At 38.0% G+C, this 22313-nt stretch overlaps 1 protein-coding gene across 13 annotated transcripts in view; it reads left to right on the top strand.

The window, feature by feature from the left end:
- Positions 1-22313, top strand: part of PAK3 (p21 (RAC1) activated kinase 3) — a 289034-nt gene that overhangs the window by 176071 nt on the left and 90650 nt on the right. For all 13 annotated transcript variants that reach the window (XM_074391893.1, XM_074391894.1, XM_074391891.1 and 10 more), the window contains one exon: positions 8435-8636. In XM_074391893.1, coding sequence (XP_074247994.1) covers positions 8462-8636 — 175 coding nt within the window. In that variant the 5' untranslated portion in view covers positions 8435-8461. The remainder of the gene's footprint in view (positions 1-8434; positions 8637-22313) is intronic.

The following is a 22313-nucleotide window of genomic DNA, read 5'->3' as shown; positions in this document are numbered from 1 at the left end:
ACAGTACAGGCTTCACAGGAATGATTCAAGAACTACTGGCCAATTTATCCTCAGGCCCGCTGATTTCAGCTCCTTGCACCAAGCCCTGTTCTATTTTATATGCAGTTTTCCTCCCAAATACCCTATCTTCCTTCCTTTGTGATGAGGGCTGGGCCCTGTGATCTCAGCTTGGGGGCTTCCCAGGTCCACAGAAAGACTTAGGCACATAGCAGTCTTTGCTTTGTATGTGTATGAACACTAGAGAAGTAAAGCTGATCTTGTGCTGGGGTAGACATCTACTCTAGCATGAACTAATGATGAGCCATATGTTCTGTAGGTGTACAGCAGCAGCTGCAACCAGGTAGTAAAGTAATAAGCATTCAGCCACTTGCAAATTATGAGCTTGTGTAAGCTGCACAGAAAGGCCATGGAAAAATCAACATACTCAATCATGAGTTTGTTCTTCAGATCATTCTTTTAATTTTTAAAGAGACTGCTTTGGGTGTATTATCATCTTCTTTTCAACATCTCATGTGAGTTTTCTGTAATGCAAAACATTTGTCTGGTGGGCTTAAAGATGGGGAATTCCTACAAGTAAGGCCCTTGTCAGCTGAACGTTTATCCCCTACCATTGTGAAGTGGGATGGATAGAAAGTAAGTCTTGTTATGTTCCATTCTTCCTTCAGTATTTTAGGAAAGCCTGCTTTTAATAGATGTTGTTTCCTCTTCCTAAACATAGCTCTCAAATGTTGAAATGTATGCTCAACTCTTTTAAAATATGGGCATGTAAACTTAGATCAAGGGGCAAAAACTTGAGGAAGAGTTGCTGCATTTTACTCCAGTTCAAATTCTTTAACTTACAGTTCTAGCAAGAAGTCACGTTTTTGGTGAACTGAATTTGTTAAATTGATATGAGTTCCTAGTTTAGAAATAATAACAAATCTCCATTGCCCCAGGTAGCTCTTCTCTTCAGATGTGAAATGGGCACCTCCCCTGTAGAAAGCTGACTTGGGTACAGGGGAACTGGGAATAGAGCAAGAACCTAAGATGATGAGCCATGACACACAGGTTGAAAAGCAACATTCAGGTACCTCTATGGTATGCAGAAATCTCTAGGAAATTCAGGAATTGAATTTCTGAGCTTAAATTTGAGGGCATTTGTTGATATTTCACTGGTGTGGATCAATGAAGGGTATAATTCTTATCCATGCATAGTAACAGACAGCGATGAGGCCTCTGAAGACTCAAAACATTAGTTTGCCATATCCTGCTTGCTTGGGATGTTAGTCTATATCTAAGTTGTTCCATCTAAATGCTTCCAATAATGTTATGTTCTTGGAGAACTAGGAAATGTTTTCTTACTAGGTTTTGCTTCCTTTTTCTTTTTTCCACCAATTTCTTTGAGGCATCTTTTAGGGTAATTACTTTTGGTTTTTTAATGCTTGAAATATTTCTACCTCTATTCTTTACAGATCTCATTTTCTCTTTTTGGAAGCATCATTATTGGAAATAGAAAGCTGAAACCTGTAATAATGCATCAGTTTGCCAATACAAGTACATGCCAGATAATCATTAGCATTTTCTGGACATTAGCTCATGCAGCATATACAATGAATAATAAAGTATGGTGCTGCATATGTCTAGGAGCTTAAGAAGTCATTCTAAAAAGAACTACATTTTAAAAAAGAAAAAGAATGATTTGTTCCTTCTATGCAGTATATGGAGTCTGGATGCTGGACTATACCTGTTAACTTCCTTATTTGCAACCTGTCCATGAAATCCGCAACTACAATATGGTGGCTTCTTGTACTCAATTAGTGTCAAGTTCCTGCTGAAAACAATGGAAGTCACTCATAAAAATATTAGCCAAAAACAACATTACAGCAGAACTGACCTCATTGGCTTGTTTGTATGAGAGAGAACATGAATGTATGCTGTGTGAGTGTGCTTGTGTGTATGTCAGCGTGAGCTATCTCTTACATGATCTAAGATTGAAACTAGGCAGCTGTAAAAAGAGCTAGTGCCTCTCTAGCTTGTCTGGCTGCTTTTGCAGATCTCCTGCCTAACAAGTAGCTCAGCTCCTTCTGATCAAATGATCTTAGAATTGGCTTCCCTCCATTACACACTGTAATGGTATCTCCCTAGTGAGGCTCTCTGAAACAGCACACCCCTGTCTCTGATAGCAAAGCTCCCTTGTTGAGTGCCCCAGAAGAGGCAAGCTCCAAAACCGGGCCATCTAAGAATTGGTACAACTGGTCAACGAAACCTGTTGGAGTTTTGTCAGTAAATTACCTAGCCTTGTGTGAATGGGAAAAACCATTTGAAATAAGTAAGTACCAGCATGAAGTGGGTTGAAATGAAAAAGGGTGGACCAGTTGTATTAATATTCTAGGAGGATAAAGATGTATATATGAAGAGTCTGTGTGCATTTGTGGATTTACTTGGATATGCATTGTATTGATGTACTGGGACGGGAATTGACCAGTTCAGGAGCTGAGGGATTGGATACTGTTCTCAGTTTTTTCACTTGTGACCTTTGGCAAGTACTTAAACTCAATGCTTGTAAATTCCTCATGTAAGAAATGGAGATGATACTTTCTTCTTCACAGTATTGATGTCAGGTTCAAAGAAGAGCAAGACCTGGAAGCCCTGTGGACATTACAAAGTCATATGTTTTAAAATGAGGTGTTGATAATCAGTTGGAAGCTGACTTTGAAATAATGCCCAACTACTTGGCGGTTAGACTAGTGCTGATATTTCCAAATATGCTTTCTTGTCTCTGACCTGCTAGAATTAGGTCTATATGCTTATGCAACTTTATGAAAAACTCATAGCTGTAACAAATACATAGAATGTATAGAGTTCCATTTTGTTACTTCATACATGTATTTAATGTCTATTGGGAACAAGAGATTGTAGTAGTAGTATATAAGTGTATATTTATGACTGAGGGACTCTTACCCTCAAGGAACTTATGATCTCATGAGGGAGTGACTTGGATAATGGCTGTGCAATTTGAGAAGAGATGATAAAAATGGATTTGGGCCCATCCAGTTGGCTATAGTTAGTGGTTGGGCTGTTCCTTTTCCACCTAGTTTGGGAATGGTAGTGTGGGTTCAGAGTTGCTAGGAGACCTGGTTCTGGTTCATTCTTTTCCCTGTAAATGCTTGCTTTGGCATCTTAGCATGTTATAGGCATTAAGGTCTGAAAAATCAGTAGAAATCTTCAGATGCTGGAAATTTCCCTTAGTCAGCAGCTCAGTCCTGTGTTTGATCCTCTCCTTTGCTATGAAAAGGGAATAAAAGAACCTTGATGTACTCCGATTTGTGATAATAGCCTTGTGTGGCTGGTGTTTTTGGAGATTTACTTCTGGGTTTGTTAGATCATGACTGTACATGTGCTAACCTGGGCTTTTATTTTTAAAAGGAGGGCAGTGTTAATTTTCATTGGGAAAATATGAAAATAAATAGTTATGTCTATTTTGAAAGCAGACAATAATACAGATATATAGTTGTTTCTATTTATCTGACGGTATGTGATCTGATAAAAAAAAATATTTATTTCAGTTGCTCATGGCTTAATAGATCGTCCTGCAAGCTGTACAACTAGTATTTCTGGATTCTCGTCCTTCACATACTTGGGTAGAGTACTTGTAGTAAATGGACACAATTGGCATTTTTGGTTGTATTCAAACCAACACATAGGCCATAGTGTGAATTTTAGTCACATTAGCTAGAGTATAGTTGATTACCGATTTTTCCCCTTGACTTCTGGATCTGCACAAGTTGGTGGCTTTCCTTTTTTCGCCTACCCAGCATTCCCTGAGTGTCCAATTTTGGCACTTCACTGGTTAAAATAATGCATTTTGGAGGAATGAGAGACTAATGACAATTGTTTATAATCTATAATCATTTAATTTATAGTTGCCGTGCACCTTGGTAATAGTTTTTTTCTCTAAAATCCTTTGCAATATAGCTCTGTGTCAAGGCAGGTTAATGAAGGACCCTCTGTATGTGTTCATGTGTACCCCTGTATGTACATGCCTTCAAACTTGTGTGGGGAGTGGGCAGAAAGGGAGAGAGAAAGACAAAGGGAAAGAGAGAGGTAATCTCTTCTAGTACTCTGAAGAAAAAAGGATATTTAGGCTCCTTGCTTATCATGAAACAAGAGGCTTATGTCTTATTGCTGATGAATTGCAGGTGTAATTACAGAGCATTGCTAAACCACGTTAAGTCCTAAGGGTTGAATAAACAAAATATACCCCATACACGAAAGCAATTTGAATTGTCTCTGAAAAACCTAGTAGTCAAGTATGAAATCAATTTGTGAACACGTACAAACTGTTGCTGGTTATCCATTAAAGTCAACTCCACAGTGCTAAGGGCCAACCTTTAAAAGTAAAATGAAAAGCCTGTGGCTATATCTAATGTGCTACTCACTTACAAGTTTCTGTCCTGTTATAGAAATGAACAACAACAGTTGAACTTTAAAGATAAAATAGTTTTTTTATTGGGTTCCTGGAGAATAATGGTGCTTTTGTACAATTCTTGAAATAGAGCCTACAGCCGCCCCAAATAAAATAGTCTCTTTCAAGATCTTGGAAATAATGACATCATAGGCAGATTGAACCAGCAATCCATTAATAGTATCCTTTATAGAAAGCTGTCTCAGGGGAACACATGGCTAAGTAGATTGGCGTTGTTTATAAACATAACATAATAAAATCCCTTTTTTAATATGTTTGTGGAATAGTAGGAGATACCTCCCACTTGTGAAACAAATACTTTAACTGCAAGGATTCTTTGCAGATCCCTACCCTTTCTTCATTGGTCTTCTAAAAATGTGCTTAAAGGCACATGCTTTGAAGATGAGTTAAACTCCCAAGAACCTCTTGTGCTATTCTTTCAACACCAAGTCAGGATTATCTGGAATCATTAGCATAGGATGATTGGTTGTGCCTTGTAATGGTTAGTAAAGAATCAAGATAATTTAAAATACTATGTTAGTAAAGTGATATCAAGATAATTAAAACAAAACCATATCTGAACTGTCTAGGAAAACAGAGATTGATTGGTTTATGCTTTATTAAGTTTCTAGTGTGGAATTGGACATAGGCTCCTCAGTTTCACTTCCATCTTTGTAAAAGGTGTATTCCAGCTCCTCTTATGATGCTCTGATGAGTTGGCTGACATTGCAACACTTCCAGTTCAGCGGGCAATAGAAATGTATGCCACATAAGCTGAGTCCTTTGCAGAATGTCTGTGATACTGACCATGGCAAATGTGTGTTGTTGAATTTTTGGTCAAGGATTTTTAGTTCAATATAGAAGAGTTTAGTTGGAGTTTTAGATCGAAAGTATTCCTTTCTTCCCAACCTACATTATACTTGTGTCAAATAAGGTCAGGGTAGTCAGGCAGCCTGAAAAGAAACAGGGCATCTACCTGTCTCTGGTCAGATGGAGTCATTAGAAACAAAAAAGGCCCCTCTGTTGTCAGCCACACCTATTTATCAAGAACAAAGGAGCATAGTATTTTAAATTCTGTAGTTGTGCTGAAACCCTGGCTGGCCCAGACTCTTACGTGTCTTATCATGCAATATCAGCTTCGTATATCATTTTGAAGAGGTGGTGTGGCCCATTTCCCTGACTTCTGTCATCTCAAGTTAAATATGTCATCAGAAAATATATATCATACAGAAAATGGTGGCTCTCTATCCCTCTGAGACACTCTTTTTGGAAGTTTGTCTTCTGGGTATTTCTATTTTAAAATACTCAGTTTCTCAGCAGTAACTTTCAAATTTCATTATTTTTACCAAGCTAGATTTTGTATATCTGTATACATATTTATGTAGTAATCATTTCATATTTGTTCATAGTTTTTGAACACAGAAATGTTAAGGAGAAAACTAATGCCTTGTGTCTGGTGGCAAATTTTCTCTGTGACTAAATTAAAACCATGAACCCGTCTAATGCAGAATAATGCCACTAGTGAAGTCAGTCTCAAATTCATTTTAATTCTAGAGAAACTGTGAATTTAGAAGGACCAAAAATAAAATGCAAAAGATAATGCAGACACATTAGCACTGGTCTCATATTCTTTTTTTTTTTTTTTTTCAGATCTTGATAGCCTTTTTTTTTTTTTTTTTTAATTGCATTTTAGGTTTTGGGGTACATGTGATGAACATGCAAGATTGTTGCATAGGTACACACTTGGCAGTGTGGTTTGCTGCCTTCCGTCCCCTCACCTGTATCTGTCATTTCTCCCCATGCTATCTCTTCCCACCTCCCCACCCCCCCGCCCCTCCCCCATTTCCCCCCAACGGACCCCAGTGTGTAGTGCTCCCCTCCCTGTGTCCATGTGTTCTCATTGTTCAACACCCACCTATGAGTGAGAATATACGGTGTTTGATTTTCTGCTCTTGTGTCAGTTTGCTGAGAATGATGGTTTCCAGGTTCATCCATGTCCCTACAAAGGACGTGAACTCATCGTTTTTGATGGCTGCGTAATATTCCATGGTGTATATGTACCACATTTTCCCTATCCAGTCTATCATCGTTGGGCATTTGGGTTGGTTCCAGGTCTTTGCTATTGTAGACAGTGCTGCAATGAACATTCGTGTGCATGTGTCCTTGTAGTAGAATGATTTATAATCCTTTGGATATATACCCAGTAATGGGATTGCTGGGTCAAATGGGATTTCTATTTTTAGGTCCTTGAGGAATCGCCACACTGTCTTCCACAATGGTAGCACTGGTCTCATATTCTAATTAAAATATGTATGCTAGTATCAGTAGTATCTATGAATATACTTTATCCTTGACATCACAATTATTTTTTCATTGTACCTTTTTCTGTAGTTTGACCTTAATAGGAAAATGTGAGGTTTATGAAATTGTTGGTAATAGTGAAAAACCATTTATTATTTAGTATTTTCACTATTGTGATTACTAAAAATAAAATTGGTCTTAATTTATTAAGATAATGCAAGGCATGACAGGTAAGCAAAACAAAAAGAGATCTCCTGTTTAAATCAAGATTAAGCTAATTGTTGTCAATCACCTGTGCAGACAGTGAATCTATTAATTGATAATAACCTATTCTTGAGTAATTCCAGACTGTATATATATTTGAGAGAATTTAGAACAAAATGAATTTTTTAAACTTCTCTACATAACGTGATGTAACTTAGAGTGCATTACTGAGCCTAATAAACACATTATAACCACTGAATGTCTAGAAAGTATTGATAGATAAGTTTTCAGCACAACACAAAGTTAATGATTAGACCCCTGCTTTTGTTTTTGTTGTTCTTGGGTTTGTTGATAGTAAATGCTGTTGGAACAAAGTGATATGCTGAGTCGTGTTTGGAGAGTTGTTATGTTCCTAAATTAGTACCAGGGAATACTTGATACATTTACAGAGATGCAGTTTTAAAGGGATTTGGTTTTCCTTGAAATCAAACTGGGGATTCATTTGGAAGGTACTATTAACACTTGACTTGTGCTGGGGTCAGGACCTTATGGAAGAACTTGAATTAGAGTAGGAAAACACCTGGAGACAAACATTTCCTTGGGGAGTCCATGCTTTTCCAGTTTATTTATCCTCCTGGGTAATAAATCCTCCTGGAATGAAAACTGAATACACTCAGACAGAAACACAAGATACTAAAGAGTAATGAAATTAAGAGCAAATGAGCTCCTAAAACCCAGACTGGATCTTACAGCTAGCTACTTCTGTCACCTCCCTTGTTCCTCCTTCCAGGACATAAAATGTGGCAGGGAGTAAGCCTATGGTGTCTCCTGGGGAACTGGCCCTCTGACATTTGCCACCTTAATCTTCTGCCTGCTTGGGAGAATATGGAACATCATTTACATTTACCCTAACAGCACACTCCAACTCTGTGAAACTTCCAGATCTGTGGGATGGTTTCTCAGTTAATTACCATAAAAGCAGGGGAGTGCATTTTGTAAATGAGGTACACACATGTAAGAAATAAATACCAAGGACATCTCGATATTAAAGCAGCTAACAAGTCATTGTTATGGGCCATTAAAAGTCAACAGCCAAACCTGTGTCAAGTTCAAACGCTGAGGAAGCTGATCACCTGACCCTTAACAATCATCAGTATAGAAATTTAAAATAAGATTGTAAATTGTTCATTAAAACACTGTGAGTGGGGAAAAGAAAATAGAGTTTCAGTGTGGGAAAAGCAAAGGGACTTATGTGTTTTTATAACATTTGAAAAGCCATTAATTAATGCCTTCACTTTCCTTTTTTTGAAAATTGCATCAGGGTTTTTGGGAGGTAACTTCCTTTCCTCCAGAAAAGAAACCCCTAAAAACGATCCACACAAAAACCTCAGAAAACATGAGACCAATGTTAGAATGCCCATATTTACTAGGTTGTTTTTAGACCTCTTCTCCTTCAACTCCTGTCTTTTCCCTCCTTTTCTTTAGGAGCTGTGAAATTGGTTGTAACAGAAAATGTCTGACGGTCTGGATAATGAAGAGAAACCCCCAGCTCCCCCACTGAGGATGAATAGTAACAACCGGGATTCTTCAGCACTCAACCACAGCTCCAAACCACTTCCCATGGCCCCTGAAGAGAAGAATAAGAAAGCCAGGCTTCGCTCTATCTTCCCAGGAGGAGGGGATAAAAGTAAAGTATCAGTGGCTGGGCATTGAAAAGGGGCTAGTTTATTCTTTCATTTTCACTTTCTTTCTTAAGTAGTTGTTTCTTGAGCATTGACTATTCAGGGCCTGCCTGACCTTTTCATCTACATCTTCAGAGGTTGCATTTTGTCAGAGAATAATGTTTGATTGATTTAATGTGGGCTGACAGAAAATACATTTACACTATATTTGCCTTTCACATAAAATTAAATTCATAGTGTTAAGCCAAGGGTAATCATAGCAACAGTACTGTCTCGAATATATCAACAGTGACTTTCTTTCTGATAATATAGAGTAGAATTTACAATAATCCCTAACTGTAAGTTGTTCTTTTTGGAAATTTGGATATAGGTGGATTTACTTCTGTATACCGTTTTGGTTACTGAAGATTTTGAATTCAGTATATGGGAATCAGTCTATGTTGCCACAATATTGTCTCTCTGACTATATCGTAGGTGGGAAGACATTTCTGAGTCATTTGTTTCCATTCTAATTCTTCTACCTCTTGTCCCCAAGATAGTCAGCCCCATGTGTACTAAGTAGCATACCAATATATTATAAATTATCCTTCTGGTGTTTATAATACCATTTGATGCTTAAATATCATATACTAATGCTTTGAGACATGCAGGGATATGAAATCTCTAGTAAGTAACTTCCAGGTTGCATTAATTAGCATAAAGCTGAAACATGGCTTCTACAGATATGAAGCAAGTACAAGGGCAATGACACCATAGAAAGTTGTCAGAAGGGCAAGAAGGGTGATGTCTTTAGAAGAGAAACAGGACATTCTCAATCTACTTCTTCTAGGTAAAATAAATAGCTTTGTAGGTCACTTACATAGTGTTAATCTGCAATTCGTACCATAAAGAAAGCTGAAACTATTAGTATGGCCAGTACTGCCTCTTGTACACCTACATAACTTAAAAGATGCTTTGTTCTTCATGACCCAAGGATGGAAAATATGGAATTGAAGTTAAACCTCTGGATTGAAGATAAACCAAAGAATAATGAACCACATTCCATTCAAGGGATCTGTGACCATGCAAGAGGAGTTTTCAAAGACAGGTTTTTTAGACACTGAAATGAATCCAGAAAAAAAATTTGCTGGGAGGAAGGGATGGTTTGAGGAATTTAATGTGCACCATAACGTGGAGACCAGGTCTTATTTGAGAGTTGTGCCAAAGAACAAACCACTAGTTCCTGTTGTATTAACCATAACTTCAGGAAGTGGTTGAAGAAGGAGATTACATGCCTGCAGAAATCTTTAGTGCTGTTGAGAATCTCAGTCAAGCTTTCAAAACTTTTGAATACTTCTGAAGAGCAAGAGCCCACTAATGCTGAGGTCAGCAAAATCAGAGAGGCTGACATTTCCATTTTTTTTTGCCAGTACTTCAGGTGGCCTCATAGTGAAACGCTTGCTGCTCTATAGAAAACTGTGCCCAACCCCTCTCAGGGAAAATAAATGAGCCAAGTTTCCAGTGTACTGGCAAGCAAACAGAAAAACCTGGATGGATCCTCCTCTCTTTAAGGGATGGCTTGAACAGTACTTTCTTGTGGACGTTCAAGACTACTTAAAAGGAAAAAAAAATAGCTTGAATTTAAAGTCCTACTGATGCTTGGGTCTATTTGGTGCTTCAAGTACATTTGCTAATATGCATCTTAATGGTAAGGGTGTCTTTGTAACTAGCCACATGTCTCAGATTCTTCAGCCTTTTGATCAGTATGTGATCTGGCCATTCAGGAAGGCTTATTCTAAAATAATATATAACTTTGTTCAAAATCTCACGAAGTTTCCACTGTCTAAAGATCCTAGTACATGAGATTCCATTACTAATGGCATTACCAAACTTGAAGGAAGGTTAGGCTGTTGATTTTTTAATGGATTTTCGGGCTGTAACTTCCCAAAGAGGCATTAGATAGCATAACAGAGTCTGTCGTTAATGTGACCTGAGAGAAGACTTGGATAGAGGTAGGGAAAATATCTTTCCTCAATCCTTCCCAAAGACAAGAAACCTATCTATAAGGATGAACATTTGGCACAAGAGCAATCACTGGTGCAAGTTGAATCTGAACCTGTTGACACCGATTCAAGTTAATGCTGCTAGAGGATGAGCCTCAGGAAGCTTTCTTGACTCCAGAGGTTATTATGACAAGTGTTGATGAAGACAATTAGGAGGCTATGGAAATAAACACAGCTATCAGAAACAGGAGCAAAATTTTTAGAACAAGATTAAAACTTCCCTTAGAAGGTAATTAAAATTGGCATCTTTATGTGTCAAATATTGCCTGTTCAAAGCTTGAGTGGCGTAGCAGAATTCTGTAAAGAGGTGCTACGATGCCTTCAAACATAATCATATTGGACAGGAGCTATTTTCAATAGAACTTAAATCATGTGCCATTTAATACTATTGCTGGACAGCTGATAAAACACTTTCAGACAAAGTTTGATTTAATTAGCCTCTAAAGGTGCTAAGAGTCTTTTTAAAACACTAAATTGGGAAGAAAGAAACCTCAGGAAAGCCTAAATTATCAAGTAGTACCATATAAATACTCTTAGTGGACAGCTAATAAGCTACCTTCAGACAAAGATTGAATGATTAAATTGAACTCCATACAGAAGTGCTTAGGTGTCTTCAAAAAGGGCTTGAGAAGATGAAAGCATCTTTAGAAGGGCCACTTAAATTCACTTGCTTGATAGAGATAAAGCCCAAGCAAGTTGTTATAACTTCAGGATTCAACTGCACTGACTCTGAGAGTATAGCCATCCATGAATTGAACGAATTAACAGTCCACTTCTGTTCATTGCTTCTCTGTTACCCCCATTTGCCACTACCAGAATGAGTGCTAGATACATCCTCATCACCTCTGGAAATCGTCTCAGGATCTAAATGGCAACTGTATAAAGCCTCTCATTTTTACTGATTTAAGCTATGTAAACTCATTATTCTTTTTATGTAATGTACTGTTGTTATTGTTTACCTGCATAAAAGAATTTATGAGGATTTTCAACAGTTTACTTGCGACCTCATTTTTGCCCAATTTTTCCCCCTTCCAATATCATGATCTCCTCAGCTGCATTCTCTTATCTTGGGGGTTGTTCAGGAACCTGACTCACAGGGAAGGAGGGATTACTGTTTCTGTGTTCCTTCCTGTCTCTTGGTAACTGGTTAACCACAGTCAGTCGTGAACTAATGGAAAGAGCACTGGACTTGGGTTCTTGAGACTTTGGTTCATGCTCAGCTCTGCCACTGATTATTGTGACTTTGGGCCAGTCACTTGGTTTCTCAGTTTCGTCACCTGTTAAGTGAGGATATTAATATCTGGCACAAATACCACAATATTTGTGATAATTGAGTGTAATTCTAAGTACCAGATGGCTATTAAAAGTAAAATTAGGAAGTGCTGAATAACCATGATATCATTATATGTGTAGTATTTTGGACCTTGTTGACAAACAACTGAGAAAACTAGACTTTTGAATTCTTTTATTCTTTTTTTTTTTTAATTAGTAACTTCCTCCCTAACTGGAACGTTTTATGTCAATTATAGAAAATTTAAAAAGAAAATTAAAATTGTCTATAATTTTATAAGCCGAAGGTAACTAAGTTGGTATTTTTCTTCTTAGTACCTGTTTTTCTCATCATAAATTGTTCATCAATGTCAAAAACTTGGAAAATAAAGATAAGCATATAGAAAAAAAAATGAAAATCACCCGTAATCACAAATCCCAGAAGCAATGTTGATGTTTTGGTGGATTTATTTCCAGACATTTTCTATGACTATATATGCACATATATAATTTTCACATGGAGAGGGTTATAATGCATACAGTTTTGTTGCTTTTATACTTAACATTTCTATCATGAATATTTTCCTACATTTAACAAAGTATTTGTAAATATTATTTTTGATGATGTATAATATTTCACCATAGGATGGCATCATGGTTTAGTTAACCGTTTTCTTTTGTTGGATATTTGAGGGTTTTTCCAAATTTGGCCATTATAATTTCACAATGTCAATTTTATTTCCTAACTGAAAATATTTGCTTTGGTGATATCAGAGGATTTTTTTGTTGTTTGTTTTTGAAGAAGTTCTTTTAATATCTACATGTCATTGACTAAAGGGAACTTCAAGAGATAGATAGAAGAAAACAAAAGAAATAGTAGATGTAATTTTAAGATTGAGGATTTATTTTGTTGGTGACTGTTCCAAAAGCTGAATTTTGGTGTTAGAGCAATTTAGGAGGTACAGTTTGCCACCATTTTATTAGACTTTACTGTAGAAAAGTTTTCAGGATTTAGACCAGGAAAGGGATATCCTAACCATATGGATTGCTTTTGTTTTATGGACCCTGTGAAGTGTGGGACTGATCAGGTTTCTCTTTTGTTGGCTACTAGAAAGCTTGGAGCCAAATGTCTGGTCCATGCATAGCACTTGTAATGGGACTCTACGGTATGTATTCACTTTGTATCAGCTTTCTGCCAGGCTCCATTTCGTGTTCCTATCTTTATTGTTTTTGTTTTTTCCTTTCACTTTCTTATCTGCTTTGAATTTATGCTATCATGTTGTATTTTGTGTATTCTTGTAAGCCACCTGACATCCATTTTGGAACATGGTGGAGAATAAACACACAAATGAATAAATAAATATATTATAAATACGTTAATAAATAAACCATTAAGGAAAAAACCATGAGGCAAGTGAATGCAGCCAGGACTCTGAAAATTGCATAGTCCCTCCAAAAATAATCAATATTAAGGACTTGAAGCTTGGAAGAACATATTGGAAAGAAGCAGGTGAAGCTGCAAGGCTGCATTTAGAGGTGACATGTTCTGTGTGATGTCTGTGTCTACTGAAGTGTGCTTACATGTCTTGTGTCTTCTGCTGCACTTGAGCATTAGGTGTGTTTCAGAGGATATGCAATGCTGTGTAAAGGGCTGTGTCTTTAGAGGGCACAGTTCATGTGCATTTTATTTGTGGGGAATCTAGAGAGATTTGGGAGCTGGTGAACCTGGGAATATGATGATCCTTCCTACTGGAGGCATAAGAGGGAATTGTATATAAATCAAATCAGGACAAATAAAAAGTGTTCTACAATTTACTGACTAGTTACTGGGTGCCAAGCTTATGTGCCAGGCACTTTACATGTATTAATTTAACCCTTAGAGCCACTCTGTATTATGCCCTTTTTACAGATGGGGCAGTTTAAGCTCAAAGCATTTAATTAGACAACCTGGAATTACATAGCAAATGACAGAAGCCAGAAACCTCCCAAATCTCTCTAACTCCAAACCCTATGCTTATTCTACTATATTACACTGCCTTGCAACGGGACAAAGGGAATATGTGGTAAATTATGTTCCTAGCATCTAAAAGCCAGCAGTGGCTTTCATTTTTCTTCAAGAAGATGGTAGTGTACTTTGAAACATATTTGAATTTCAGATGAGGGGACTTTTAAAAATTGCCACTCAAAAGGAAAGAAAGAACTTTTTCACATATTTTTGAAAGAAATGATGGTGAGAAGATATTCTCGATAATAGAGATATGCTAACATTTGCTTTGGGTGTTTTGTAGGTTAGGTTATTTTTTGGTGTGTACTTTACAGGTTTAAATATTTCTTTAGAAAGCTGAAGCTCTAAATATGTTCATATATGTGAAAAAGGTTTTAAAGTACTATATAGTTTTGTTATTGTATTGAATATATATTGTTCTAATTCCTAGAGTATGTCATTTGCTATATACCCTACACAGCAAGAATCCTTGCTACACAACAATTATATTAAAGAAAACTCTCAGTTATCCTTATGGTCTTGTTAATCAGATGTTTTGGTCAATGCATATTACTAACTTTCATCTAACTAATGCACAATAAAATATACTTAGTGTGATAACAGTATGCAATCTTTCTTTGGTGATGCTGAAGACCCTTTAGGATCTTGCAGTAGCTCAAAGTTATTATCACTGCACCAATAATGTATAAGAGTTTCAATTAACTCAGGGTTCTGTTATCAGAAAGCCAGGTATCAGAGACTGCTACATCCTGAATGGTGCTTACGTTCTTGTTTCGGCAAATGTAGCCCATCTAGCTTAGCAAAGAGTGCTCTTCGGAAATCACTGTCCTGCCCTTTTGGAAACCTGAAGGACATGGCATCTTGCTTGTCCTCTAGGGTCAGTGCTATGCCCCATTAGAAGAGTCTCTTATACTACTCTTTACTACTAGGAAGCCTGTGTTGAAATGGGAAGAAGGTGAAATAAGGACGCACCCTCCCTATCTACCAGGGTCTGTGCTTCCATTTTAAGGCCAATGAAAAGGGAAACTGGGCACAAATATGGTAGCCCCCTAAAACCACCAGAGAGTCAAATCCAAGAGAAGTATGGAATGTAGTATTGGGAGAGGTATACACTAAGGTAAAGAAGCAACAGGGAGAAATAAATAGAGGAAGTAATGATTGAAAGGGAGATTAGGAGGTAGAGAAGATACAGAGGATGGACGGAATAAAAGGGGAAGACAGAAGAGTGCTGTATCAAACATGAAGGTTGATGATACACTTTAAAATGAAATGTGGCAAGAAGAGGAAAATTGACAAGTCTAAGGGATATGAAGTTGCTTTCCCCCTTAAAGCAAATGAGGCCTCCTTTTTCTCCTCAAACTTTGTTTTTTGTTTTCAAATGTTTCCCATCGAAATTGTTGCACATGTCAATTGAATGCAAATGAAAGTGGAACCAGTATGTGTTGCCTAGAAGGAGATGAGTAAGAGGCAACTTCCTAATGATTTCTTAGAATGATCACTGTTGCTGAATGTTTTTGAAGATGATACCACTGAAGGTGCTGGGTGTTTGCATGTGTGAGTGGGGGTGACTAGAAGGGTTCACGTGTGACTATCATTTTACCTCCCACATCCTATCATCCTCATGGAACATCTGACCTGTGAATTGGGCTTATGGCCACTCTTGCAGAATCAGGTACCACACTGAGTTTTTATCTATATACATTAAAGCCTGCTAATTTGTGGAGGACATATACTGTTTTCCACAGCCACTGAAGATCTAGCAGGAGAAAATGGGCTTAATATTCCACCAGAGGGAATGGAACTAGACATAAATTCCAGATTGGCTAACTGGATGCTATGAGTTACTAAGAGTGAAGTTTTCTAGATTTTTCATTGGATATCTCATGGCTTTAGCAAGTTCTACATGAAGCAGGAAAATGGATCTTCCACAATGGGCCTTCCCAACTATATGCTTCTGAGATTTGCTAATATAATAAAATATATTATAATAAGAGCAGTGAATGTTTAAAATGGCCCAGTTTAATCCTCTTTTCTCAGTAGTTATAATTCCAAGGATGTCACTCATAAGATGGAAGTGCTAGGTCTAAACATAGACACCCTGTTACTTAGTATCTTTTTAAGAAGATGATATATTATAATGTTCAAAACCTCTCATCTCAGTCACCTTCTTCCAACTTCCTATGATGGAGGTAAGGTAGGGATTATTCCCATTTTACAGAGGAAGGCAGAAGTTCAGAAAGGCTAAATGACTTCCACAAAGCCGCTCCACTACTTAATAGCAAAGCAAGGGAGACCTAGAACTTGGTAGTTGAACACTGTACTGGTTGCCATAAAATGAGAGTAACCTAACTTGTTTTGTAAACAGGGTTCAGCCAATGGAATATGCAAAAATGGGATTTTTACAGAAGCAAGTAGAACCCAGGTGGCTCAGTGGTTATGGCAGTAGTCGTGCCTTTGCCCCGACAAGTTATTCCTCCAAGGGCCTAATTTGCTAATAGGAAGTAACTAGCTTTTGTGAAAAAGAAAAATATGGACTATTCAAATAGAACACAGGAGTCACCTATCATCTCTCCCCTTAAGATTCATTCATAATATAGTATGTAAAAGATATTTGGGTCTCTTACCAACTTAATCAACTCCTTCGTTTTCTGCTCTGTATCAATACGTATTTGCCCAAGATGCTAAGTTTAAGCCAGAAATATGTCTGTTTTGTGGAATTTCTTTTTAAATTTTTTATTCACCATGTACTGTCAGTTGCTTTAAATACTTAGCGCCAACAATAAAATCTATTTTTATGCCTATCTTTCTATTGTAGTTAGTTACCACGTAGTACTTACATATATTTCCAATGCAAAAAATAAATTTGTAGGCCCACACAATTATATTCTTTATACCAAAAAAATCAGGTGTAAACGAAAGAACTGATCTTTCCCTGTGTAAAGGGAAATGTACTTCTTATAAATTCAGAAGTTACGAAATTCCTGTGGGTCCCCTCTTGTAATATGCCCTCAAACAGGATATTTGTTTACAGAGCAGATGTCTTAGGGATTAGAACCTGCTTTGCAGAAACCAGTCCCTCTGGAACTATTGCTCTCACAAATGAGTGTCTGCCTCTATGACACCTGCAGGCTGCTGTCATAGGAAGAACTATTCTGAGGTACTTACTGTTACCCAAGTATAAGGAAGGTTTCAGAAGACATCCCTAAGGAGGGTTATGGCACTGTGTGCTCTGTGACCCACAAATCAGAGGATGGAGAAAAATGGCATTATTTTTTAAATGAAGGAACAACCACAGTACTTAATTCACTTTCCTGGTAGCTATGTAGACACTAAGGCATTTTAATTCTTATAAGCCACAATGGCAACATTTTGTAAATGACCTGTTTGGGGCACTGACTGACAGCCTCTTAGAAACAGAGAAATCAATGAACCACCAAAAGCATCTATCATACAGCTAAAGAGTAGCTGAGTGACTAAGGATCATTTGTTAGGAAAATACAGGATGTCACCCATAGCAGGCGGATGGTCCTTTAATAATACTTCTATATCCTTTCAACATGGATTTCGCAGATCAAGGCTAAGGAATATTGAGATGAAAAATAGGCATTTAAATGTGACATCTCTAACCTAGCCATCCCCACTGTTTCTGCCAAAAGCGGTCCCTGTGTCTACAAAAGTTGTTTGGCTTTAGGAATATATAACAGTGAATATAGACTGCACCTGGGCAGAGTGAGGGGGACAAAGGGTGGAAAGGAGAAGGACTTCTTGCGTCAGGCTAAGGATTATGGGATAAGTGTACCTCCCAGGAGGGCCTCGACCCCAGCAACTTCACTACAAGTCTCCTAATAGAATGTTTGATTAGGCTTCCTTTATCTCAAAGGACTTAATGGAAGACCAGAGGATAGAGACATATGTGTATCCAGCCAATGCACAAATATGGGCTGCATTCTGACCTTGAGCGCACATCTAATTTATTGGCTATCTCAGTTTAAAAATTAGATATAACAGAATCTGGAACATGTTTTTAACTGTTTATATACTACTCAGAAAAGAGTTGTGCCTACTTTGTATGTGCCTAGTTCTGTGCTGAATAATGTGAGGAATACTACATATGAGACAAGGTTCCCTATCTGCAGGTCATCTTCAGCATAGTTGCAGAAATCTCACACACACACACACACACACACACACACACACACACAAGCACACACCTCGAGTTTGTGGGACATTCCCAGTAAGTGATCTTAGAGGGAACAGATAACAGTGGTAGGCAGGTCCTCCAATTCCACTCCCACTATTCATTCTCCTCTTCAAACCTGAGGAAAACAGCAACCATCTGGAAGCCTGCTCCCACAATGGCATATGTACCTTAGCAGCACACAGCTACCTAGCCTGTCTTCACACCTCTTTTTTATTGTATCATTCATCTACTCGAAAACCTTTCTCAGCACTTTTTTTATTACTACCTCCAATTTCATCTTTCTTCCCTTCCAGATTTCCAATGCTCCACCGTACTTATTTATTGTGTCTTCTCATTTCCTCATCAACATGCAATATACATCCCTACTTCCAAGCTTTTACTTCTACTGTTCTTCCTACTTGAGATAACTTACCCTTGCATCTCAGTCTTTAAGGCCCGTTTCTCAAGACATACCTCCTCCAGGAAGCCCTGACTATCTACCACAGATTTCTGTGATATTTTCTTTTGACATGCTGCTCTATTCTGCCCAACTTAGCACCTAATTTTCTTTGGTATTATCTGTTGCTGTTTCTTGTTTATTAAGGTTATTTTCCCAGTTAGATTGCAAGTTCAGAATACTGCTTAAGTTTCTAATGAATCACCCAGCATAACCTGTCACTACATGACTCACTGATTCAAGGGAAAAGAAGCTGGGACAGTAGCAGGAGGAAGTTGTGTTTTAGAGCCAGGGTGGTAAAATGCTTGCCTCATAGAATTAGCCAGACTATGTGTTTATTTTTATTTAGAAAAATTATTTCTGAATTAAAAATGGCTTTATATGATATTTTGCTTTTAGCTTTCTGTATAAACAAGGCTTTAAATGTTGCTTTTAAAATTATGACATATACCATAATATTTTGCATGCTTTCCATTGCTTTCAAAAAGTTGATTATTGTTTTGTGCTTTTAGGCTAAATTTATTTAGGAAAGCTTTTCCATATATCTCTCTTCTGTCATCCCTTCTCTTTTCCTACATGCTGTGTTTCCAAGAAGATAGAAAGTGTTCTAGAAAATAAATCTGAAAATGATCATATAACATTCAGTGAGTAGTTAATTCACTTAATTCACTTTCCTGAAAACTAAGTAGGCCCAACAAAACTTCCAGAAATTTTAGGGGAAGATGACAAATGGAACTCCTACAACAAGGAAGACTCAGGCAACAGCTTTCTAAATTGCTTTCAGAAGGCAGTCATAGTACCATCCAGGGATTTCATCTTGGGGGGAGAATTGTTTTTTTTGATCTACCTTGAATCATGCCTAGCTACATTGCCATATATGCCTTTGGCCGCAAAGTGGTACCTGGCAAGAGGTGTGCCTGAATGAGTACAGCATCATCCCCACTGTTGGGAGAAAACAGCAACAATGCCGCCAATAACAACTTCAACTACAAAAACAACTCTAAAATATACTCCTCACCTCTAGGACTTCTTGGCAGACATCGATCATTGTCTCCTCTTCTGTGAACACATAACAACAAATAGTCCCCATATACTGGACCTCATTTCATATAATGAAGTTCATTCATTCATTTTTTTGTTCATTTGCTTATTTAGTAAACATAGAGTCAGATGCTGTGCCAGATAGATGCTGGGGTACAAAGGTGACAAATTCCCAGTCCCTGGCATTAAAGGATTGAAGGTCTAGTCAGGGACATAGGTAAGTTATTCAATGATTAGAATTTAGTGTGGTAAGTGTAATATGTAGGAGTCAGAACTGAGGAGGGGCAGTTATTCAAGACTGAAGGAAGGGGTGATTAAGGGAGGCTTCCTGGAGGAGATGATTATTGAACTGAGGTGAGTCTTAAAAGAGTCATAGAGATAGCCATTAAGGAGTGAGTGACATCCCAGGTAGAAAGAGCATCATTTTTAAGGCAATACGCGTGACACGCTGTTAGTTGAGCTTCTATGAATACAAATACAAGTAGTTAAGAAAAGCTGGTCCTCTTAGAGTGGGGAAGAGGTAGGAGAAGAAGCTATGGATGTAAGTGGGGACTAGATCCTGGAGGGATTATCTATGCCATGCTAAGGGCTTTAAATTTGATTCTGAAGGCATGGGGGAACATGAAAGCAGAGCAATGATATCAGATTTGTGTTTCAAAATATCACTCTATCACGGGAGGAATTGGAAGAGAGGGACAGAGAGCAGTCAGTCTGTTGGAATCACACAGGTGAGAAATGAGAGTGGCCTGGCTTAAGGGCCAGTAACAGGAATAATAGACGACAATGCAGAGGGCCAACTTAGGAATGAGAATTCATAGAATTAGGCAACTAATCAGATGGTGAGAGGAAGAGTTGGAGAAGGGTGAGGTAGGAAACAAGGAATAGTTGTTATTCTTGTTGTTTTAGATGGGGAAAATAGTTAGATTAGTTAATTAGATAGTTTAATTTTGAAAATATTTAGTCTGAGGGGTCTGTGAGGCATCTAGATAGGAGTGTTCAATAGTCAGTTAACTACATGGGGTTGGGGTGCAACGGAGCGGTCAGGGCTGGAGGTAAGTATGGAGAATCACTAGTGTCAATGGGGATTGAAATCATGCATGTGAATGAGATGACCCAAGGGAGAAGTGTGTTGATGAGAAGGGATGAAGACCTAGGACAGCTCCTAATGTTCCTCTTACTATTTAAAGAGCTAGCAGAAAGAAACTCCTACAAATGAGGCTGAGAAAGAAAACTGAGAAATGCAGAAATAGACTCTAGAAAAGAGTTGTATGAAAGAAGATGGGGAAATGTTACCTTCAAGAAGTTCATGGTCACCAATGTGTTTTGACTGAGAGGTCTACACTTGGAAGGACTGAAAAGTAGCCACTGGTCAAGGAGGAGATTAATTTGTGACTTCAGGGAGTCATTATACTGGTTTGAAGAGCGAGAGCTAAGGAAATTTAGATTGCTTTTTCAAGAAGTTTAACCTAAAGAAGGAAAAGCTGGGACTATAACAGCTAGAGAAGGATATGAAGTAGCAGACGTATTTTAATTTTTAAGGATAATAGTGATCTCAAGAGGGAGAGATTGAGAATACAAGAAAAAAATAAAGCATAATTGGTGGAGAGGTTCACTTTAGATAGAGGGTGGCATCTGCTTCCAGTAAGGTAGGAGAAGAGAAGGAGATGCTACTGGTGGAGATAAATTTATAAGGGTGGGACAGGAAGTGAAATCAAAGGCATTTTCAACTGGAAAAAAAAAAGGAGTCTCTCCACTTTTCTCATTGAAGTAGAAGGAAGGTCATATGCTAAAAGTAAGGGAGGAGAGGGTAGAGCAGAAGTTAGACTGGAGTTCTGAAATTCTGGATTATTGGGTGAGGTGATTAGAAAAGGAGGTTGGCAAGGGGTCAGGAAATTATTCTCAACCACCATGAATGACCCAACTATGATAAGCACCAACCATTCTGTGTGTCTATGTGATTTTCTTCCAGCTACCCTTGTCAGCCTTGATGGAGAAGTGGAGAGCCTTCGTAGTTGAATTCTATCAGGGTAGGGTTTCATAGGACAATTATAACAAGTCAAAGAGTGAAATTTTCCAGGGCAGAGGAATAAGGGCAATTTACATCATGGACCACAGAGTCTAAGCCAGAAGGGAGCAGAGAAATTGGCTGAAAATGGAAGTAGCTAGAATAATATTTTGAAACATAAATATGCTATTATTGCCGTGTTTTAATATTCCCCCATTACCTTCTAGAAATGGAGGTCTTATTGAGATCAAAGAACAAGTAAAATAGGAGTAAGCACTTCAAACAATTAGGAGGTTAGCTAGATGGGAAGCTGAGCTCAGATAATGAAATAACAATATTGAGTATTTCAGAGAAAGGGTAATTCTGGATAATAAAAAGATCTGGGGCAACTATGGTTCTCCACTCTGGCTGCACATTATTTCTGGAGTTTTAAAATATCATTTGCCCAGGCTCTCTCCCCAGAAATCCTGATAGAGTAGGTTCTTGGTAGGCTCTAGACCAGGCGTCCCCAAACTTTTTACACGGGGGGCCAGTTCACTGTCCCTCAGACCGTTGGAGGGCTGCTACATACTGTGCTTCTCTCACTGACCACCAATGAAAGAGGTGCCCCTTCCTGAAGTGCGGTGGGGGGCTGGATAAATGGCCTCAGGGGGCCGCATGCGGCCCGTGGGCCGTAGTTTGGG

Source organism: Saimiri boliviensis, chromosome X, assembly GCF_048565385.1.
Source record: "Saimiri boliviensis isolate mSaiBol1 chromosome X, mSaiBol1.pri, whole genome shotgun sequence".
NCBI classification, from domain to species: Eukaryota; Metazoa; Chordata; class Mammalia; order Primates; family Cebidae; genus Saimiri; species Saimiri boliviensis.
Note: the sequence above shows the minus strand (reverse complement) of the source record. Positions and strands in the feature narration are given on the sequence as shown.